Source organism: Ambystoma mexicanum, chromosome 6p, assembly GCF_040938575.1.
Source record: "Ambystoma mexicanum isolate Mex_15411 chromosome 6p, UKY_AmexF1_1, whole genome shotgun sequence".
In the NCBI taxonomy this organism is placed as follows: domain Eukaryota; kingdom Metazoa; phylum Chordata; class Amphibia; order Caudata; family Ambystomatidae; genus Ambystoma; species Ambystoma mexicanum.
In genome coordinates, this window is record NC_090935.1 from 1,508,321,939 (window position 1) to 1,508,341,369 (window position 19,431).

The 19,431-nt window shown below is 47.7% G+C and overlaps 1 protein-coding gene across 2 annotated transcripts in view; it reads left to right on the forward strand.

Annotated features, from left to right (window-relative positions):
* The window catches only part of LOC138510587 (tyrosine-protein phosphatase non-receptor type 9-like), a 1,111,802-nt gene that overhangs the window by 177,340 nt on the left and 915,031 nt on the right, over positions 1–19,431 (forward strand). For both annotated transcript variants that reach the window (XM_069626356.1, XM_069626357.1), the window contains exon 3: positions 11,470–11,559. In XM_069626356.1, coding sequence (XP_069482457.1) covers positions 11,470–11,559 — 90 coding nt within the window. The remainder of the gene's footprint in view (positions 1–11,469; positions 11,560–19,431) is intronic.

Here is a 19,431-nt window from a genome sequence, read left to right on the forward strand (position 1 = left end):
CCCCCATGAAACCCCAGGTGGAAAAAGAAGGGGGGGGCGGTGGCCAACACGGATACAGATACAGCCTCTGAGGAGGAGCTGGCAGTTCGAGGAAGTCCGGTCCCATGGGAGGGATCCCGACGAGGTGGACGAGGAAAGCGACGGTGGTGCCGACGAGGAGCCCGTGGAGGCGGAGGATTCCACTCCCCAGCCGTCGCTCCCGTCGCAGCCGGTACCTGGGCCACAAGACAACTCAGGAGCGATCTTGATGGCGATCCAGGCCTTGTGTACGGAGATGAGGACAAGGTTGCCCTTACCATCAACGGACGATCCAGCAGAGCATGGACCATCGGGAAGCCCTCCAAGCAAGCGGAGGAGAGTTCACCCATCCCCCCGCCCAGCCAGCCTTCACAGCCTTCTCAACCTTCATCGCCCTCTCCTGATCCGAGGGATGACGCGGGAACGGAGACGGCCACGGCAGGGACGGATGACGACGACGGTGGTGACGACGGGAAGGGCCTTCCATCACCACCTCCTCGGGTCTCCCCGCCCTGATGAAATTGGCTCCTTCCACGCCATGATCGCCAGGGCATCCGAGCTCTTCTAGCTAAGCACCGAGGAACAGAAAAAGGAAGGTTTCCCCTTCAAAGGCGTGAGGCCAAGAGGAAGACGGTCCTCTCGATTCCATTACTCGACGACATCTGGGACGAGGGGCTGTCGCTCCTGAAGAACCCATCCACGACCCCCGCCAGGAGAGACCGGTACAAGAAGTATCGGGTCCCGGATTCCGCCCCCATGTGCCTTATGGTGCGGCCGACCCCAGATTCGGTCGTCTCCGCGGCGGCCAAGAAGAAAGCGGCAGGGGCGACGGCTTCAACTTCGACCTCCCCGCCGGACGACGAGGGGAAGAAATTGGATGCCATGGGACGACGATTAAAGCGACCAACGCCCTCGCGATTGTGGCTCGCTACGACAAGGAGCTGTGGTTTAAGATCGCTCCCCTGCTGGACTTCCTCCCGGATGACAAGAGGGCTGAGGCCCTGGAGATCCTACAGGAAGGCGAGGTGGCGTGGGACCATGCCATAACGGTGGCCATGGACATTGCTGACACTGGTTTTCGCCAGATGGGCAACAGCGTTTGCCTTCGCCGGCGTGGTTGGCTCAAGGCAACCGATTTCCGCCAAGACGTGTAGACCAGGGTTCTTGACATGCCCTTCGACGGGAGCATCTGTTTGGCAAGACGGTGGGCGAGTCACTGCAGGCCATCAAGGCCGACACAGAGATGGCTCGGGCCTTGGGGGTTCTACAACGACGACGGCCGCCCTTTCTGAACTCCGAAGGCAAGCAAGGTGCCTCCAAAGGATTTGGCGGCAGCTCCTCGACGTACTGCCAGGCGGCCCGCTCCTCGTTGCAGGAGGCCTACAGAGGACGCGGCAAGTCAGGAGGATCTCGTCGTCGTCGCCAAGGAGGCCAAAGTGGCAAGGCCGCTGCCAAGCTGGACTGAACCGGCTGTAGCATCGGGCCCCCACCTGAGAACCCGGTGGGAGGCCGGCTGGTGAAGTTCGTCAGCGTGTGGGAGTCCACCTCCACCAACCGATGGATGCTGGATGCCCTGGCCCGCAGACACACTCTCGAGTTTCTAAAGAAGTGCCCCTGCGTTCCACCCGTGGCCAGGAAGGAAAACCACGTCCCTCAACTGCTGCCGGAAGTAAGGGCGATGCTGAAGAAAAGAGCCATCGAGCTCGTCCCGAAGAGGCTCTGGGGCTCCGGAGTGTACTTGCGATACTTCCTCGTAAGAAAGAAGACCGGCGGCTGGCGACCCAGCCTAGACCTTTGTCGTCTAAACAAGTACATCAAGTCCCAGAAGTCCGGATGGTCACCTTCCAGCACGTGCTGGGACAGCTGGAGGAAGCCGACTTCCTATCGTTTCTGGACTTGGAGGATGCCTTCTTTCACATCCCCATTCTAAAAGGGCATCGAAGGTTCCTGAGATTCGTAGTCCAAGGGCGACATTATCAGTACAAGGCCGTTCCCTTCGGATTGAAGTCGGCGCCCAGGGTATTCACCAAGTGCCTAGCATCAGTGGCAGCGCGTCTGAGCCTGCAGGGGATCCACGTCTACCCCTACCTGGACGATTGGCTCATCCGAGCAAAGACAAGAGAACTCGCCGTCGGACACACTGCGAAGACCGTCCAACTTCTCACGGAGCTGGGATTCCCGATCAACTTCGTGAAATCCCATTTAGTGCCGTCGCAAGTCGCCCTGTTCCTGGGAGCCAGGCTCGACACAGTGGCGCGATTGGCCTCTCTGTCGAAGGAAAGGCAGAAGGCCATCCTGGGCAAGGTGCAACGCCTGTTGACCATGGACGTGGCCAGGGTGAGGTCCGTCAAGTCCTTGCTCGGCATGATGTCCTCATGCATCTACCTCGTGCGCCTGTGCAGGTTTGCGGATGCGTCCTCTAGAAGAGTTCCTCGACGCCCGTTGGATGCAGGCGAGGGGCAGCTTCGAAGACAGGATCTCGCTCAATGAAACCTTCCACCAAGTGATCCGGTGGTGGGGCACCCACGCGCATTTGGCGGCGGGTATGGACTTCCAGACCCCGGCACATCAGGAGACGGTGACGACTGACGCCTCACTGGAGGGATGGGGGGTGCACACCGGAGATCTCCACGCAAGAGGCCTTTGGCTCCCGGAGGAGAGGTCACTACACATCAATGTCCTGGAGCTCCGAGCCGTGTTCTGGGCCCTCAGGTCGTTCCTCCTATCCCTCAAGGGCAAGGTGGTAGGGATCTTCACCAACAACACCACCACGGTGTTCTACATCCGGAAGCAGGGAGGCACCAGATCCCCAGCTCTATCCAAGGAAGCCCAGGATCTGTGGCACTGGGCCGTCGCCCAAAGGATGTTTCTGGCACCCTTCCATCTGGCAGGAATAAAGAACACCATCGCCGACTCACTCAGCAGGGAGCTGCGCTCGTGCCACGAGTGGGAACTGCATCAGGATCAAGTGGATCTACTTTTCCAACGATGGGGCAATCCCCAGATCGACCTATTTGCGACAGCAGAGAACACCAAGTGGCGGAGGTTCGCGACCTATTTGCGACAGCAGAGAACACCAAGTGGCGGAGGTTCGCCAGCAGGTTTCCCCAGCCAGGGAGCATGGGAGATGCCTTCTCATTCCCCTGAGACGGCCTGTTCCTGTATGTGTTCCCACCGTTGCCGTTGCTGCTGCGACTCATTAACCAACTCAGACGGTCCCGTGCAGGATGATCCGCGTCGCACCGGCGTGGCCGAGGCAGACCTGGTTCCCGGACCTTCTGGAACATGTCCAAACTGCCGACGGACGCGGACCTCCTCGCCAGAGAAGGGGGCGCCATCCTCCACCACGACCTGGGGTTGCTGAACTTGCAGGCCTGGCTCCTGCAGAACTAGAATTTGGAGGGTATGATATCCTGGCAGACTGCAAAGAGGTGCTTGCAAAGGCCAGGGCGTCCTCAACTCTCAAGTGCTATGGACACAAATGGAAGAGCTTCTCTGTCTGGTGCCGTGCACAGAAGATTATCCCTCTGCGGATTACGGCCCCTCAGGTGCTGCCGTACTTGCTCTCGCTGGCCAAGGCGCGGTTGGCACATGTCTCCATCAAGGTCCATCTGGCGGCGATCTCCCGCTACACCAGGACGCCGGGGCGATCATCTCTGTGGTCTCATCGCCTGGTGAAGGAGTTTATGAAGGGACTGTTCCAATCATTTCCGCCGGTGAAGGCTCTGGCCCTGGCGTGGGAGCTCAACGTGGTGCTGGGCAGGCTCATGGGGCCGCCATTCGAGCCTCTGCATTTGCCACCGTTGAAGTTCCTATCATGGAAGACATCGTTTCTCATGGCCATCACCTCCGCACGATGAGTGGGAGAGATCCAGGCCCTCTCCTGCAGACCACCCTACCTGACATTCCACGAGATGAGGGTGGTGCTGTGGACGCATCCCTCCTTCATGCCCAAGGTGCCGTCGGACTTACATCTCAACAAGCCCTTGGTGTTACCTGTTTTCTTCCCGTCCCCTTCGTCGCCGGCCGAGAGGACTTTGCGCTCGCTGGATTTGGCTAGTGCGCTGAAGTTCTACGTGGACCGCACAAAGAGTTTTCGGAAGACATCACAGCCGTTTGTGAACTTTGGGACGGTGAACCAAGGGAAGGCCCTCTCGAAGGCTTCCATTTCCAGATGGCTCTCCTGCTGCATCATGCACTGTCACCGGTTGGCAAACCGACCGTTGCCCGGCCGTCCGAGAGCCCATTCGACCAGAGCGATCGCTGCTACCACGTCGTTCTTTTCTGGTGTGCCCCTGCTGGACATCTGCAGGGCTGCTACGTGGAGGTCGACGCACACCTTCACAAGATTCTACTGCGTCGCCCGTGATTCCAGGGAGGAGTCCAGAGTCGTCCAGGCAGTGCTGCGCAATCTGTTCACCTGAAGGTGGGACTGGTGAGGGGGTAAGAGATGCTTAATGTTGAGTTGTATGTAAATGCTTAATGTTGAGCCTTGCCACCTCCCGTGGTTGTGCATGTGTGTACTGCTATGTATTCTTGTATTCATGAGCATGTGAATCCATGCCAGACCCCATGCTGGAGAAGGAACAAGTTACTTAGCTGTAACTGTTGTTCTCCAGCATGGGTCTGGCATGGATTCACATGCGAACCCTCCCTCCTACCCCTCTGCGGCTCTTCTCTTGGTCTTACTGCCACTTTACGTGCGTCCAAATCTGAAGATGGCTGCCAGAGAAGGGACTTAGGTAGAGGGCCGTCATTGGCTGGGGGCAGTATGACCCAGAGACCAGTGATTGGTTGTTAGGAGAAAGACAGTTCAGAAACTAAACTGAAACTGATTTTTTTCTTTACCGAGGATTCCCAGCCTGACCACGGGGAATATTCATGAGCTTGTGAATCCATGCCAGACCCATGCTGGAGAACAACAGTTACAGGTAAGTAACTTGTTCCTTACCCACTCTGGCTTAGGTTAGCCCATTCTGAGAGGAATTGGGAGACCTGGCCACAGGGCCTGTAGATGGTGGCCAGAGTCAGAGAGAGGCCAGGAGAGACACCAAGTCTGCAGACCAGGAATTCAAAAGTGGAGTAGGTCTGAGTGGGTATGATAATAGCAGGGACCCACTCAAGGCCACTCTGTCCCCAGGACGGTTAGACCTATGCTCAGAGAGGATCTTGTAGCCCTCAGGGAGGAGAGTGTCAAAATGTGTGACAGAGCCTGCAGTGAACCAGGTCTCAGTGAGAGTGAGGACATCAAGGAGGTGGCAGATGTCAGAAGAGTGTTTGACGGCAGAGTGAGAGTTGAGGGTAGCTAAGTGGAGCAGGTTGCCACTTTTGAAGGTCTTCCCAGGAGGGGTACAGGAGTGTGGTACACACATCGGAGGTAGAAGAGGGGAGGAAGTTGATGAGACATAATACTCCTATCAAGAAGGAGGGGTTTGGGCTGGGAACTCTGCACCATGACAGTGCCGTTTAGGAAGACATTAATGACCCCAGTGGACAGGAAAGATGCCAAGAGCACCTCCCAACGGGTGCCACCATTAACGGGAGAGGAAGAGAAACTGAAGAGCACAGAGACCATACGAGGAATCCAAAGGTCTGGAGAAGTTACGACAGAGGATGTCGGTTAAAGTCTGCCTTGAAGAAGCGTTGACATAGGTGTCAGCGATGGGCAGGCCTGGATTGGAGATCAGGGGATCCTTCGTGAGCCTTTTTCTTCTAGACTTAATCAGGGGGATAGGATAGGGGTTAGAATAGCAATTGGAGAAGATAGGGGAGATAGAGAGCACCATTGAGGGAGAGCGCGGAGGGAGGAGATGATTGGGGATAGAGGGAGGGACTGCAGAGCATGGCACCAACTACAGCCATACAGCAATGCAACAAACAAGTCCAGTGTCCAGGATGTTAAAAAAGACTAGGTTACATCATACAGCAGAAAGCAAGACTCATATAACAAGACATATAACAAGATGTCTGGGCAGAGGGAAGAACCAAGATCGAGGGAAAAGCCTCATTTTTAAACACAGCAGCAATGAAAAAGCACCCAGATTTGACTTTCCTAGAAAAGAGGGAAAAGCCTAATTTTTAACACAGCCGTAATCCAAAAGCACCCAGATTCGACTTACCATGCTAGTCGCTGCTGGTTGACGGCTACGCTGCATGCTTCCAAAGCGAACAACAGTTAACACCGTCTGGAACTGCTTCTGTGGAGCTGTTCTTTGCCTCAGGGCCCTTAGCCGAGGGCACTGTGACGGGCAAGGGGCGGCCGTTGAAGTACCAGTTAAGAAGGGCAGATAGGCCAATCGGGCAACGGGGCCGGGGAGTGGAGGGATGTGGAAGGGGAAAAGGGAATGAGGAAGAGGAATGTAGGAACAATGGGCTAGAACACGGTGCGCTGCGGCTACACCAATTCAACTTTTACAAGCAAGCCCCTGATTGGAATACCCAAGAGGTAATCAGCTAACACGGTGCGATTCGGCCAACAAACTACAATTTCCCTCTACAATGCGGCCAACAGGTTGCCTTTGTATTAAAAAAAGGTAGTGTAACGCTGCGATGGGGCTCAAACAAGCAAATTCTTATTTCTTTCAATGCTGGAACATTTTCAACTGGCAAGATGTTAAGATAGCACACTCACTGCCAATGTTCCCTCTAATTATTTTTCTCTAATTGCGGAACTGGTTGCCTTTCATGCACATTCTTTTTTCCATGTGCACAACTGACTAACCAAGGTAAGCCACTTTGTGAGCATGAGTAGTTGGTGATCTGCCATCTCGGAAGAGAGTTTCGAAAGGAATTGCCCCTTCTCAACCACTACAATTCTTTACAAATCTGAGTAAAAGGAGCATTTTACAAAACCTTTCCAAACACATAGGCTAAAACTAATATTTTTATATGTGATTATAAAGAGAACACATCAACCAGTTCAAGACCTCAAGATATGCCACAGTAGCTAGCAAAAGTATTCCTGTGCACAGAAAATGTGCTTTATGCCACTGGAAAAAGCAAATATCTCTTTTCATAACTGATGTGGCTGTCAATAATGGCACATGATACAATATTTGCAGATGGAATAATGGCAACTGAACGTGTCAGAAAACATGCCAATAGGACTTCATGTACCAATTTAATGAAGTAACTCCAGGGCCAGGCAAACGTGCCTCTGATAATTTGTGTAAGGATGGTAATTGCATCACAACTGCACCACAGAATCAGTGACCAGCAGAGCAGTGGCATAGGAAGGAACACTAATACTATTTCTGCCTGATCTCAAGATAAAAATTTTTTTTTATATGTTTATTTTTTAACACGGCAGGGTGGCAACAGCACAGATTTACATTGAAGCATGTTATACATCACATTAAGATCATGTCCCATTCCCCCGCCCCCTCTCTCCCACAGTTACTGAGCCCGGTTGGGTACCGGATGTCCAGGTTCATTGTTCCTGTTCCCGGGGAACGCCCTCATTGTCCAAGACCCTCCGGGCCAATTGAGGTTTATAGGTCAGGGCCGGGAATTCTCTGTCATAATCCAGGATTGGGCCCCAAATGTTACGAAAACGGTGGAGGTGAACTGCCCTGGCTGTTGTGACTTTTTCTGCGACCAATACATCCCATATTTTCACCCACCACAGGGGCAGGAGGGGACCATCCATGGATTTCCATGAGCGGGCGACGACTATTCTCCCTGCCAGGCGGCATTGAGTCAGTACTCAAGATGAATTTTAAGGGCAAAGAACATCTTTTAACAAGCATAAAGTATCCCTGTTGGCAAAGCTAATTACTTTTTTACTCCCTGAAAAATCATTTCACTCCAAGTAGGAAGCAAATTCCTATCAGAGCCTTGCTTGTAACCCTGACATAGGAAGTAAAATAGCAAGGCACATAATACGGCATATAATACAGCTTATAGTTTTGCCCACCCTTCCTCACCAAAGCCTAGACAGAATTTAACAAGAGCTTTACTGAGGTTTCTTATAGAGCCATGAAGAAAATCACACATATATGCCTTTTAGGTTAATAGCATCAATGCTCAGAGGTACAGCAGCTTGAGAGCCTTCTTCTGTAATTACTGATCCTTCTGCAATTCATTGTTAACAGTTGAACAAGATGCAGGGTGATGCTAGAGACAATAACCGAACAAATGTGTATATTGAAATGCCCTTAGCAGCTGAGCATAGAAAGAAACAGAAAGTGCAGTTCCCTAGACTGTTACTAGAGTTTCCTTTCCTTCAGCAAACCCATATTCTGCACTGTACTGCCGAAACAACTGACTTGGTTTTTGAAAGTTACTGATTTGTTCATCGCCCGCAAGGAGTGTGCTCCTGTGCCCTTTCACGTATACCGCTCCCTGGTGTCTGTGCTAACCTCCAATACTAGTTGACAGGGAACTGAAAAATGGATTGTAGCAGTGAAACACTCCCTGGGATATTTGCTTACCCGTAATAATTTACAAGCAAAAGATATTTAGTGCCTCCCTATGATATTATATGCATGTTAAGAAAATGTCATGAACCTGCATGTACATATTTATTTTGCAGTGCATACAAGATCGTTTGCGACTTATCCCACCCTTTTAGCGTTGGATATAGTGAAATAATTTTTGTCTAGAAGCGAGTTAAAATATAATTTGTTAGTCTATGCAACTTTGAACACTTAGAAAGGAAGCAAATTGTGTGAACAGCATTCTACTGTCTGAATATCTGTTGCCCTAATACTATAGATGAGTAATACCAGGCATAGCCCATATTCATTATCCCTTGCAGGCCAAGTAAATGACATTGCAATGTTGCTCTCCACTTATAGTGTAATGTTAGCAATGCTAAAGTAGGAGACTCAGCATGACATTTGTCTACTCAAAATCCTTAGAGAGCAAATTAATATTTGAGTGTTATAATGCATTAACTTGCAAGGGCACCACTTGCAAGGGCCCCTCTCGAGCCCTTCACTCCTCCATTTCTAACTCCCTCAGGGTCAATCGTTTCTCAAAGAAACGAGCTGGGGGCAGATCGGTCTTCGGCTGGGGACTTCCTTTGGAACTGCCTCCCGGCCACCCTGAAACTTGAGGAGAACCATCTTCAGTTCCGGAAGCACCTCAAGACCTTCCTCTTCACTTCTGCCTTTGCCCCTACACTTCCCTGCTAATCTACTTTTCTCTCTCTGCACCGTGCACCTGGCCACCCTCTATCCTGGTGGGCCCAGTTACCTGCTCACTCGGCCTCTCTCCTGCACTGCCTCCTGGCTACCCCTTGCACTGGGATCTGTATATCTGTAACCATACAGCCCCTCATTTTTCTTCGTCACTTATCAGATATACTCGATCTGACTTATCATGCTCTTGCCACTTGCTGGCTGCACTACCACTTTTCACTGCCTTTATTTATCTATTGCACTTACTATTTATTCTGTTTTCCACCTCTGTTCCGCAATATCCACTTTCTCCCCCTTCAACACACTTTCCCCCTTTTCCTTGCACTTGTGCTTTCTTAATGTTACTGGGCCTAGTAAGATTGTTGTTTTTGTTTCTCCCTTGTTCCCCTCCCTTTGCTTGGTCGTGCTCTGAAACACTTGTGTATGGGCGCGATATAAATAAAATATCATATATATAATTTCAAAGCACTTGCGTGACGTGTACTAAGAATAGGAAACCTGGCATGAGGTTACTCATCCAAGTAGCCTGTTTACTTACAGTCTGTATCCGATATTAGAGATAATTGGATTACATAGTCTGGGTGATGCTTTTATTAGTGTATTTATTGAGCACAGAATGTGCTTTGGGACGCAAAAGAGTGCTTTGCAATCGTAGGGGGGGAAGACCACAGTGAGGGAAGCAGAGAAAAGGAGAGTCATAGCTAACAGAGGAGGGCAAAGGAGGGTAATTTCCAGCAAAGGATCTACAAGCAACGAGGGGAGGAGACAGTGGGGAGCAGATCATAGTCTCCGGTACGGTGGTGAGTGGAGGGTGTGTAGACACGTGTTACAGAGGAGCCATTCTTTGTAGAGGAAGGTCTTGAGCTCTTTCCTGAACTGTATCAGCAATGAGGTGAGTCTGACGTTGATGGGAGGAGATTCCAGAGTCTTGGAGCATAGACAGAGAAGGCTGTTCTTCTCATTCTTTCCTTCCTGCACCGTCGGAGTTCAAGTCTTCAAATTTCCTTACTTCTGGTGAATCACAGGCCTCTGAAGATGCAGGGTTTCTCATTGAGGTAGCTTGGGGACTTCAGGGCGACAGCCTTGTAGATGATGCAGCAGGATTTGAAGATGATTTGGGATTGCTGCAGCAACCCACGCATTTAGAGGAGGGTCAGGGTTGAATTTCCAGAGTCATCTCAGGGGTGCCAGGGTAGTGGTTCGAAGGCCTTCCAAAAGGGAAGTTTTTATAAGGCACCATGAATAACAGACATTCTGGTGCTTGAACGTTATTCAATTTACAACAAACATAAAAAAGTGGATGTAGGTACATGTCTGGTAACCTTTCAGAGCCAAGAGAGGAAGAGTCAAGGGTGCCTGGTAATATCTAAATATGTTCTGGGGTAGAGGTTAGAGTAAACATGTGGTAGAGTAAATCACAGGAGTCATGGGTGGGGAGGGAACAGTATTTGGTTAATGTGTGTAAGCATATCTTAGTTAGATTGTTCTGTTCATGGAGACACTTTTTCATATTGGTTTTTACCTCTTGTGGCTGTAGTCTGTTTTTAGGGTTTTTAGATTGTTTAGGTCACGCTTGCATAGTAGGGGAATGTAATGAAATAAACCAGGATATCTTGAATAGTTGTATTAATAGAAAGCAAATGTCAGGTGATTGCTGTGGCTTGCTGCTTGTGCCTTATTAAATCTTTTTGCATAGGTGGGAATGGCTTGTGTGCGCTGCAAAAAATCTTCTGAGCGGCACCCAGAGGGAAGCTGGGCAAGCGCACATGCGCACAGTTTAGAGGGAACATTGCAGTCACTGCATCTGCAGCATACTAGGACAGGAACCGAAGCAGCAAAACGTGCTACAGCTTTGATGTAGAAAAAAACAGGACCACTGTGAGCCTTACTATGGGCAGCAAAGTTTTGGCAAATCTTAGCCATGGACAAGATACCTGCAATCAGACATGATATGAATCCGAAATTTGCCAGGCGATGGACACCTTTTCCAAGATATGCCAGTGATGAGCATACTGATGTGCCCGTCAAGACTACAGGCCCTAAATCTATTTGATATAGAGTTTTAAACAGCCTAGAGTAGAAACCTCAAATGTAAAGTTGATAGATATGATATGGCATTTATAACGCGCCTATACACAAGTGTTTCAAGGAATGTTCCTGTGCCCAGGGTGGTATGTTTTTTAGGGTGGGAGGTGGGAGCGGATGGGTCTGTTTCTACAAAAGTGTTTGACCACAAAATTCCAAAAAAGCAGTTGTCTACTTGATGTAGAAGTACAAGCAATTAAGCTAATTTTTACATTTTTGGCAGAACACTCGATTAAAGGAAGGCATTTACAATATAAACGCTGATGAAGAACCACTGCGTTCAGAACTTTTGAGCGGTAAATTCACTGTTTTAGTAAGTATGAGATCTATCATTACATTATGAATTGCATGCAATATTTGAGAATCTTTGTCAGAATCGCTTTGGTGAAACGATTCACTTTGGAAATAAACACAAGTAGTGATTGTTCAGTTTTATATTAAACAAGAGAATACACTAAGCTAGGGATGAGAGAAAAGGAAAGTTGATGTTAGCTAACTGATCAGCAGGAGGAGGTGCAAATACAAGATATAACTCATAAAGATTGAAAATGAAAAGAACAATGCAGTTCGGCCAACTGATGCGCAAGATATGATGTTGTTAGGACTGAGTTTGAATCGGAAAAAGGTACAAAATGTAAATGTCAAGTTTGTAAATCGCTATACATCTTGTTTCTCTGGGTTATGCGGTACAGCATTGCATGTAGGTAGTGTGGGGTAAATAAGCAAGCCCAGAAAGTGTGGGTGATCTGGACCTGGTGAAGCGCAATTGTTGGGTATACTTTTTTTACTTGTTAGTAGGGTGTAGGCAGCGCTTTTTTTTAAAAGAAGTGATGAAGTTCCATGAATTAATACACTTTATTATAAAGTTGATCAAATTAAAAAAGACACTTTATGAAAACCTATCACTAATAGTAAACTTCAGTTTTGGTTAATTCATCTGTAAAATATTCTATTATTTGGTCTCCACTATTATGCTGCTAATTTTCCCCATCTCTAGCCATAGATGTACTCTACTTTTGGAAAAACAAATGTATAATTCCTGAAGCCCTGACTGACATTTAGTGCATTCTTTTCTTTTCAACTGTGTGCTTATCAATATGTGACTAACCATCATTGCTATCGATATAAAAGGCCAGCAATCTGTAGAAAGCAGTTCCCATTCTTAGTACCCCAGGAAACTTTTGTAGTACTGTTTTATCTAAAGTACCCACATATTGTTTGCCAATAGCCTTACAATGTACAGCATGTTACAATCATATATACATATGATTTTTTAGCAACACCATGGAATATTTGCCTCGTCATAGACAAAATGTGTTACAAGATCCTATAGCATCGAACAAATTTCCTACCTTAGTCAAACCTTTTGCCTGCCACTTAACGCCTTGTTGAGGCCTCAAAATTTGCTTCTACCACATAGTGATAGTTGACTGTTGGTGATAATTGAAGGAACAGTGACTTTTTACACCCGACTGCGAGGAAGAATTCTCATAAACGTGCCAATTCCTTCCACCTTAGAGCCCTCCAGTTCTTTTGCTAAACTTTGGGAATTTGAACTTTTTAATTCTGTTTGTTTCTTTGGTTATGGAGTTTTAGACAACTCCATAGGCATCCTCTTTTCATTTGTGTCACACAGCACCCTCAGTGCAGTGGCACGGGAAAGCCTTTTAGGCTTTCCCTAGGTTTAAATACCTTCTCTGGGATAAACTACTGTTTCCCAGAGAAAGTAAAGTTAAATTGACTTTACTCGTTTTTTTAAATTCTTAGACCCAGCACAGCCTATCTTACAATAGAGTGCAGGAGGGTTACTTAGTATTCCCTGTGTCCCGATACTCCTGTAGCAGTCAAATGCTACCCTTTCCTCTCAGAATGACTGGTAACAGCAGTTTTTACAATGGTACAGTTTTACCATGATTTTTCCTACCCGCGAACTATTCGTAGCTCCGGTAGCGTTAAATCGCGGGAGCCATGTTTTTCAAGATGGCGTCTGAGCCACCTTTGTTTAAACATGTTTTTATTAAGTTTCTATTGGCACAGTGTTATACCTTACAAGGTTCAAACTTCATTCAAAGAAAACAAAGAAATCCCCCCCCCCCAACCTGCATAACTCAGTCTGTGTATGTTTTATGTTGGAGATCTTTTCCTCGTTCACGTGAATAAGTCCAATAGTCTTATATTGTGTGGGCACCATTGTTCTTTATATTCTTTTTGAAGGAATTCCAATACACTTCCCCAGTCCTCTCGGAATTTCCCATGATCTCCTTGGATGTTATATATTATTAGTTCTAGAGCCAGGTGTGACCAGACCCTTCGTGTCCCATCAACGACCAGTGGTGGGGATTCGTGTTTCCAGTTCCTCACAATTTCCAACCATGCACCTATTAGGAGGCCCATAAAGTTCCATTTCTGCGGGGTAGTTAGTGTTTTGTCTTTTGGATCCCAAAAGCCCCCTAGCCATATTTCTTCTCCCAGGTGTTCCCTGGAACATTCCCCTCATTTGATTCTTTATCTCTCCCCAGTATGGTCTTATCCTCGGGCAGTCCCACCAGATATGTTTCCAATCTCCCAGCCCGCCACACTTCCAAAAGATATTCGGGGAGGTAGCATACATTTTGTTCAGTTTCTCCGGTGTATAGTGCCATTGCACCATCATCTTCACCCACATTTCTCTCGTTTGAATGGCTCTTGTCAGTTTTGGCATCAAGCCCCACAAGTATTCCCACCTTTCTTTGGAGAGTGCGTAGCCCAGGGTTTTCTCCCATTTCTTCATGTAGAGCCATGTGGTAGGTTCCTTCTGTTCATTAATAAATTTGTAAGTGTTGGAAACAAATTTTCGGGATCCAGAGTGCGTAATGATGTAGTTCTCAAAGGGGGTCAGGTCCCCGGTCAATGCTTCCTTTATTCGGGGAGTGTTCAGCCAATGATGTATCTGATCATATTTATATCTTTCTTTTGGTGTCAGATTCAAGAGAGTTTTGCAAACCTCGAAGGATCTGATCTGTTGATTCTGTTGCATATCTCCCACCATCTTGCACCCCCCTTCCTCCCACTTGCGAAAAAGCTCCCCTGTCCATCCCCGGGGGGAATTCGGGGTTTCCGAATATTGGCATGAGCGGGGCAGGATCCTTGGTCAAGGTTTCGTTTGTCGTGGCGGCGTCCCATACCCCCAGTGCCGTTTTCATTATTTCGTGGGTGTTTGCATGTCGGAATCTTTTATTGATCCATAGCATGTGCCTGGTGGATGTTGTCGCTACTGCCCGATCCTGCCTCTCCCAGATTTTCTCCCCCTGTTCCGATATCCAATCCCTCATGACCCACAGCGGGGCCGCTTCGTAGTATTTTTTGAAGTGTGGCATGGCACATCCCCCCTCGTTCCTATGAGCTGTCAATACCGCGTCCGAAATTCTTGGGGTCTTGTTCTGCCAGACATATTTGGAAATCGCTTTCCTAAGTGCTTTAAAGAAGGCATGTGGGGGCTTTATCGGGAGGACTGAAACATATACATTAGTTTGGGGAGGATTGTCATTTTCACTGCCGTGATTCTCCCCCACCAGGAAATCGCTAACGGGTTCCATTTTAGCAGGTAATTTTTAACTTTTTCTAGGATTTGCGGGTAGTTGTGGGAATACAATTCGTCTATGTGGTCTGTGAGGGTGATTCCTAGATATCTGACGCCCGAGGTGGCGATTTTCAGTTGACAGTCTGGCCACTGAGTCGATTTTTTTTCTCTATTCCCCGCCAGAATCAACACCTCCGATTTTTGCCTGTTTATTTTCAGCCCTGAAATCTCTCCAAATCGTTCTATGGTTTCCATTAAGTGTGGGAGGGACTTCTCTGGGTCTCCTAGGGCCACCAACATATCGTCCGCATAGGCCACCGCTTTGTGGGTCATCCCCACCATCTCTATTCCCTCCACCTCCGCCAAATCCCTCATTTTTGCCAAGAGAGGTTCCAAGTAGATAGCGTATAGGAGGGGGGAGAGCGGGCACCCTTGCTTCGTCTCTCTTCCTAGGTACACTATGTCCGATAGCCCTCCATTCACCGCTATTCTTATGGACGGGGAGTTGTAGTTGGCCCTGACCTTATCTATAAACCCCTTGCCCATTCCCATCTTTTGCAGAACCCGAAAAAGGTAAGACCACTCTACTCGATCAAACGCCTTTTCGGCATCTAGGGCTACCAGTGCTGCAGGGGTTTGTTTTATGCCTATCTTTTCTACTAGGTGTAGGACCCTTCTGATATCGTGTGTCTGGCGGTATGGAACAAATCCTGACTGGTCTTGGTGGATTAATCTGGGAAGTACTTGGGCCAGTCTGGTCGCTAAGATCTTCGTGTACAGTTTAGCATCCAGGTTTATTAAAGCTATAGGGCGGTAGGAGGTAGGGAGTTGCTCTTCTTTTCCCTTTTTATGAAAGACCAGCACTTTTGCTTCGTTCATGGATCGTGTCAGATCCCCCTTCTCCCCAAATTTATTGTACAGGGATGTGAATATCGGGGCGAGGATATCCCTATATGTCTTGTAGTATATGGCGGTGTACCCGTCCGGGCCCGGGGCTTTGTTTTTCGGCAAGGACTGTATTGCTGCATGTACTTCTTCTGTGGTGATGTCCCTATCCAAGGCCTGTCTATCGTCTTCCGTCAATCCAGGGAGGTGAACCCCGGCCAAAAAGGCTTCCTGCAGGTCCTCCTTTGGGTGGTCGAAAGAGTACAATTTTTGGTAGTATCTGCCTAGTATCCTTCCTATTTCTTCCGTCTGTGTTCTAAGTTTGCCTGATTCTTCTTTCATTGCTCATATTGTCTGGGCCTGCTGTTTCCCCCTCAGCTGTCTTGCCAGGAGTCTGTCTGCTTTGTTTGCCTTTACATATAGTACCAGTGTTTTGTGTAGAGAAGTGCCCTTTCTGCTTTTTTCGTTCTGAGTGTTTCCAATTGCCCCTGAACCTGTCTCATAGTGCGCATGAGTTTTCTGGTGGGTGCCTTGATCACGTTGTCTGGGTCCAGATCTGTCTACGGAAGGGTCCCACGCCATGTTTAAGTCCCCCCCCAGTATGATGTCCCCAACCGCTTGCTGTTCTATTCTATTCAGGGGATCCCTCAGAAAACCCTCCTGACCCATGTTGGGAGCGTATACTGTGGCCAAGGTGAGGGGCCTGCCTTCGATTGTTAATGTTATTATTAGGCATCTTCCCTGTTTGTCTCTCCAAGACGAGTTTACCTGTGCATGTAGGGAATCTTGAGCCCCCTTTGTTTAAACAGGTCCCGGTCTTCTTTTTTTGCCATTTCTTTTTGGAAAGGTCTTTCTAGAGTTTGTCTCTTGTCTCTGCGCGCTAAAACAGGCATGGTGCCTTTTTCCCTTCGCCTTTGGCGTGCTTCAGGAGTGAAGACCGCCTCTGGTGCCCGAGTGTCTGGGGTGGGCAGGAAGTGAGGGAGGTGCCCAAAACTCCCTGTGCTTAATCTCCTTGGGGACCCAAATGCCCTCTGTGGTGATTGTCTGGCTGACTGTTAGGAATGAATGGGAGAGAACTGAATAAAAGGCGAGTCTCTTGGCTTGGACGGTAGAGTCGAACACTGGAACGAAAGAACTGAAGACGAGCTTGAATAGTACGGCTGCTGCAACTCCTGGACCATTGGTTTGCCCGGTGAAGCCCTGCTGCAGGTCCAAATCGCCAAGTTCACCTCTACATAGAAGCCCCCACAAGGACGACTTCTCCCTTTTGAGTTGGTGGGACCAATCAACTCGACCATAAGCCACCTGGACACCTTATCTCGGAGCTGGTTGTATTTTCCTCAGAGTGCTGCAGGAAACAGAATAACCAGGGCGAGGGACACCAGTTTGTGTGCTTAATTTACAGCTACCAGAATCAAAGATTTGCCAGTTGCAAACTTTTTGATCAGTCCCAGTGCAGTGCAGGAGTCCCCCGACGTCCTCCCTCTTGTCCCCACGACTGAGGCCCAAGAACAGTGAGATCTGCAGGAACTTCCAGGAACAGAAGTCATCAGCTGCCTCTTTTTCTTCATTTGTAAGGTACTGTAAAACCAGACTGAGAGTATTTGCATCTCGCGGTGAAAATGCTTGAAACTTTCCCAACTCACGGGCCTAATCAGCTTGTGACCCAATATATGATTCTTCTTGCTACAAACTATTCCTAAGAACCTTTCCAGAGACTTTTCCGTTTAACTACCAGAACTCCTTTGTCCTATGCAAAACTTTGGCCTAGCCTATTGAATTGAATTGACTCTTCTGGTGAACTCTAAATGCACTGTCTTGTAAACCTTCCATGTTCTATTAATCTTTGCCTTTTACTCCTCTTGAAAAGTATTTCTGAATTGGTATTGAAGTGTATTTGTGTGCATGATATAATGGCCTCCATCTATTGAATGTTTTATCTTTGAATGGTTAATACATTAATAAGTATTTTTAACCAAGAAACCTTGAGTGTAAGAGTTTATTTGAACACCTGTGATTGTAGACCTCTGTGTAACATCATTACAGCTCACATTCCCTCTTGAGATCAGCCTGGCTACTCGGCCCGCTATCAAAACTGTGAGGTACAGACTTATACCAAAGGTTGGTTGTGCTCACACCTGTAGTCCTAGTTGTCTGTATGATATGATATGGCATTTGTAACGCGCCTATACACAAGTGTTTCAAGGCGCGACGAGGCAGGGAGGGGGGAACAAGGGGAAGACAGATAACGATCCTCCGAGGCCAGGTGTCATTCAGACCGCGCAAGTGCAGGGGTAGGGGGGAAGGGAAAAAGTGCAAGGGGGGGGGGGGGGGGAGTGCAGTACAAATAAGTAGAATAGAAATAAAATAATAAAGTAGTGGTCCCAGAGGGTACTGCATTCAAACCTTGCCTAACACCGACTTGAAATGTTTAACTCTCGATTAATAATTGATCAAAATACTTGATTGTCCCACAAAGAGGTATGAAAAATAATATTTTGGATCTTAAATTCATCTCAGATTATTTCGTTTTTTCCTTTTAGTCTTTAATTTAATTTTTTTAAAAATGTTAGGGTTTGGAAATCTTAACAAGAGGGGAATCATGTCTAATTTGAATAAATCTCATTTTCATTAGCGCCCTAATGTCATGTATGCAGCAGAAGGGTACTATACACATCCCACCTCAGATAACACCATCTCATGTCGACTATAGCACAGTTTAGACAGTATCCTGTAATCAGCCCAATAATAGAAAGCTGAGGGGACTCCGAAGGGCGCAGTTTGTGGCAGATATTGATAGCAATCTTGATAATGCACACCGGAGATGATGGCGTTTCACACACACAGCAAAGCGAAGTGTGCTGTTATGCTGCAGCGCCTGAGCATGAGGAGGGGTATAGGCTCTAAAATAAGGTGTTCCCTGACCGAAAAGGATACAAAGGAACAGCAGAGGGTGCAGTCTGCCTTTCCTTTGGATGTAATCCTGGTAAATAGTATCAGATCTGATGGACCAGTGTTTTACTTGTACAGAGAAGCATTACTCATGCTCCAATATAAAACATTTCCTGACCCAAGGGTACTGCCAAGGGTGCAGTCTGCAGCAGTCCCCAGCGAGAATGGAGCCTGCACAGTTTGCCAAAATGAAATCTATAAAATATGGCTGGCACTCTACACCATATTATATTTGAATATATTTAATTCTGACCAATTAAGTTTTGTCTGGAGCACGTCGAACAACATACCTGAAACATTTAAAGGTACAGGAGATGCAAACTTGTGAAGTAGGAATCCTGAGTGTGAGGACTTTGTAGTGCGATTTCCAAGTTAACACACGCAATAATGTTAAAGATGTCCCTTGCTTGGCGGGACTTAACAGTGAAACAGACACATTTATAGGTAAAATATAAATCACAAAGAAAAATTACCAAACTATTTTTACAGAATTTATCTGACTGAAAGGTAGGTCATCATGGAAAATGTGGTAACTGCCAGCAATATAGTGGAAAATATTATTGCTAGAATTATGTTTGTGTTCAACGTGAAGCTGTTGCTCTTCCTTACGATGCACATAACAATGTGTACATCATGTAAGTACACAGAAGATAATCATGGGAATTTTGTAACTAGCTCCCCGATTATTAAACAAAATGAGGCTTGAATGCCAAAATCCAAAATGAGATGCAAAAGCATGTGCCAGGAGAGTGAAGTGCTGAACAAAACCGTTATTATTAATAAAGCTGA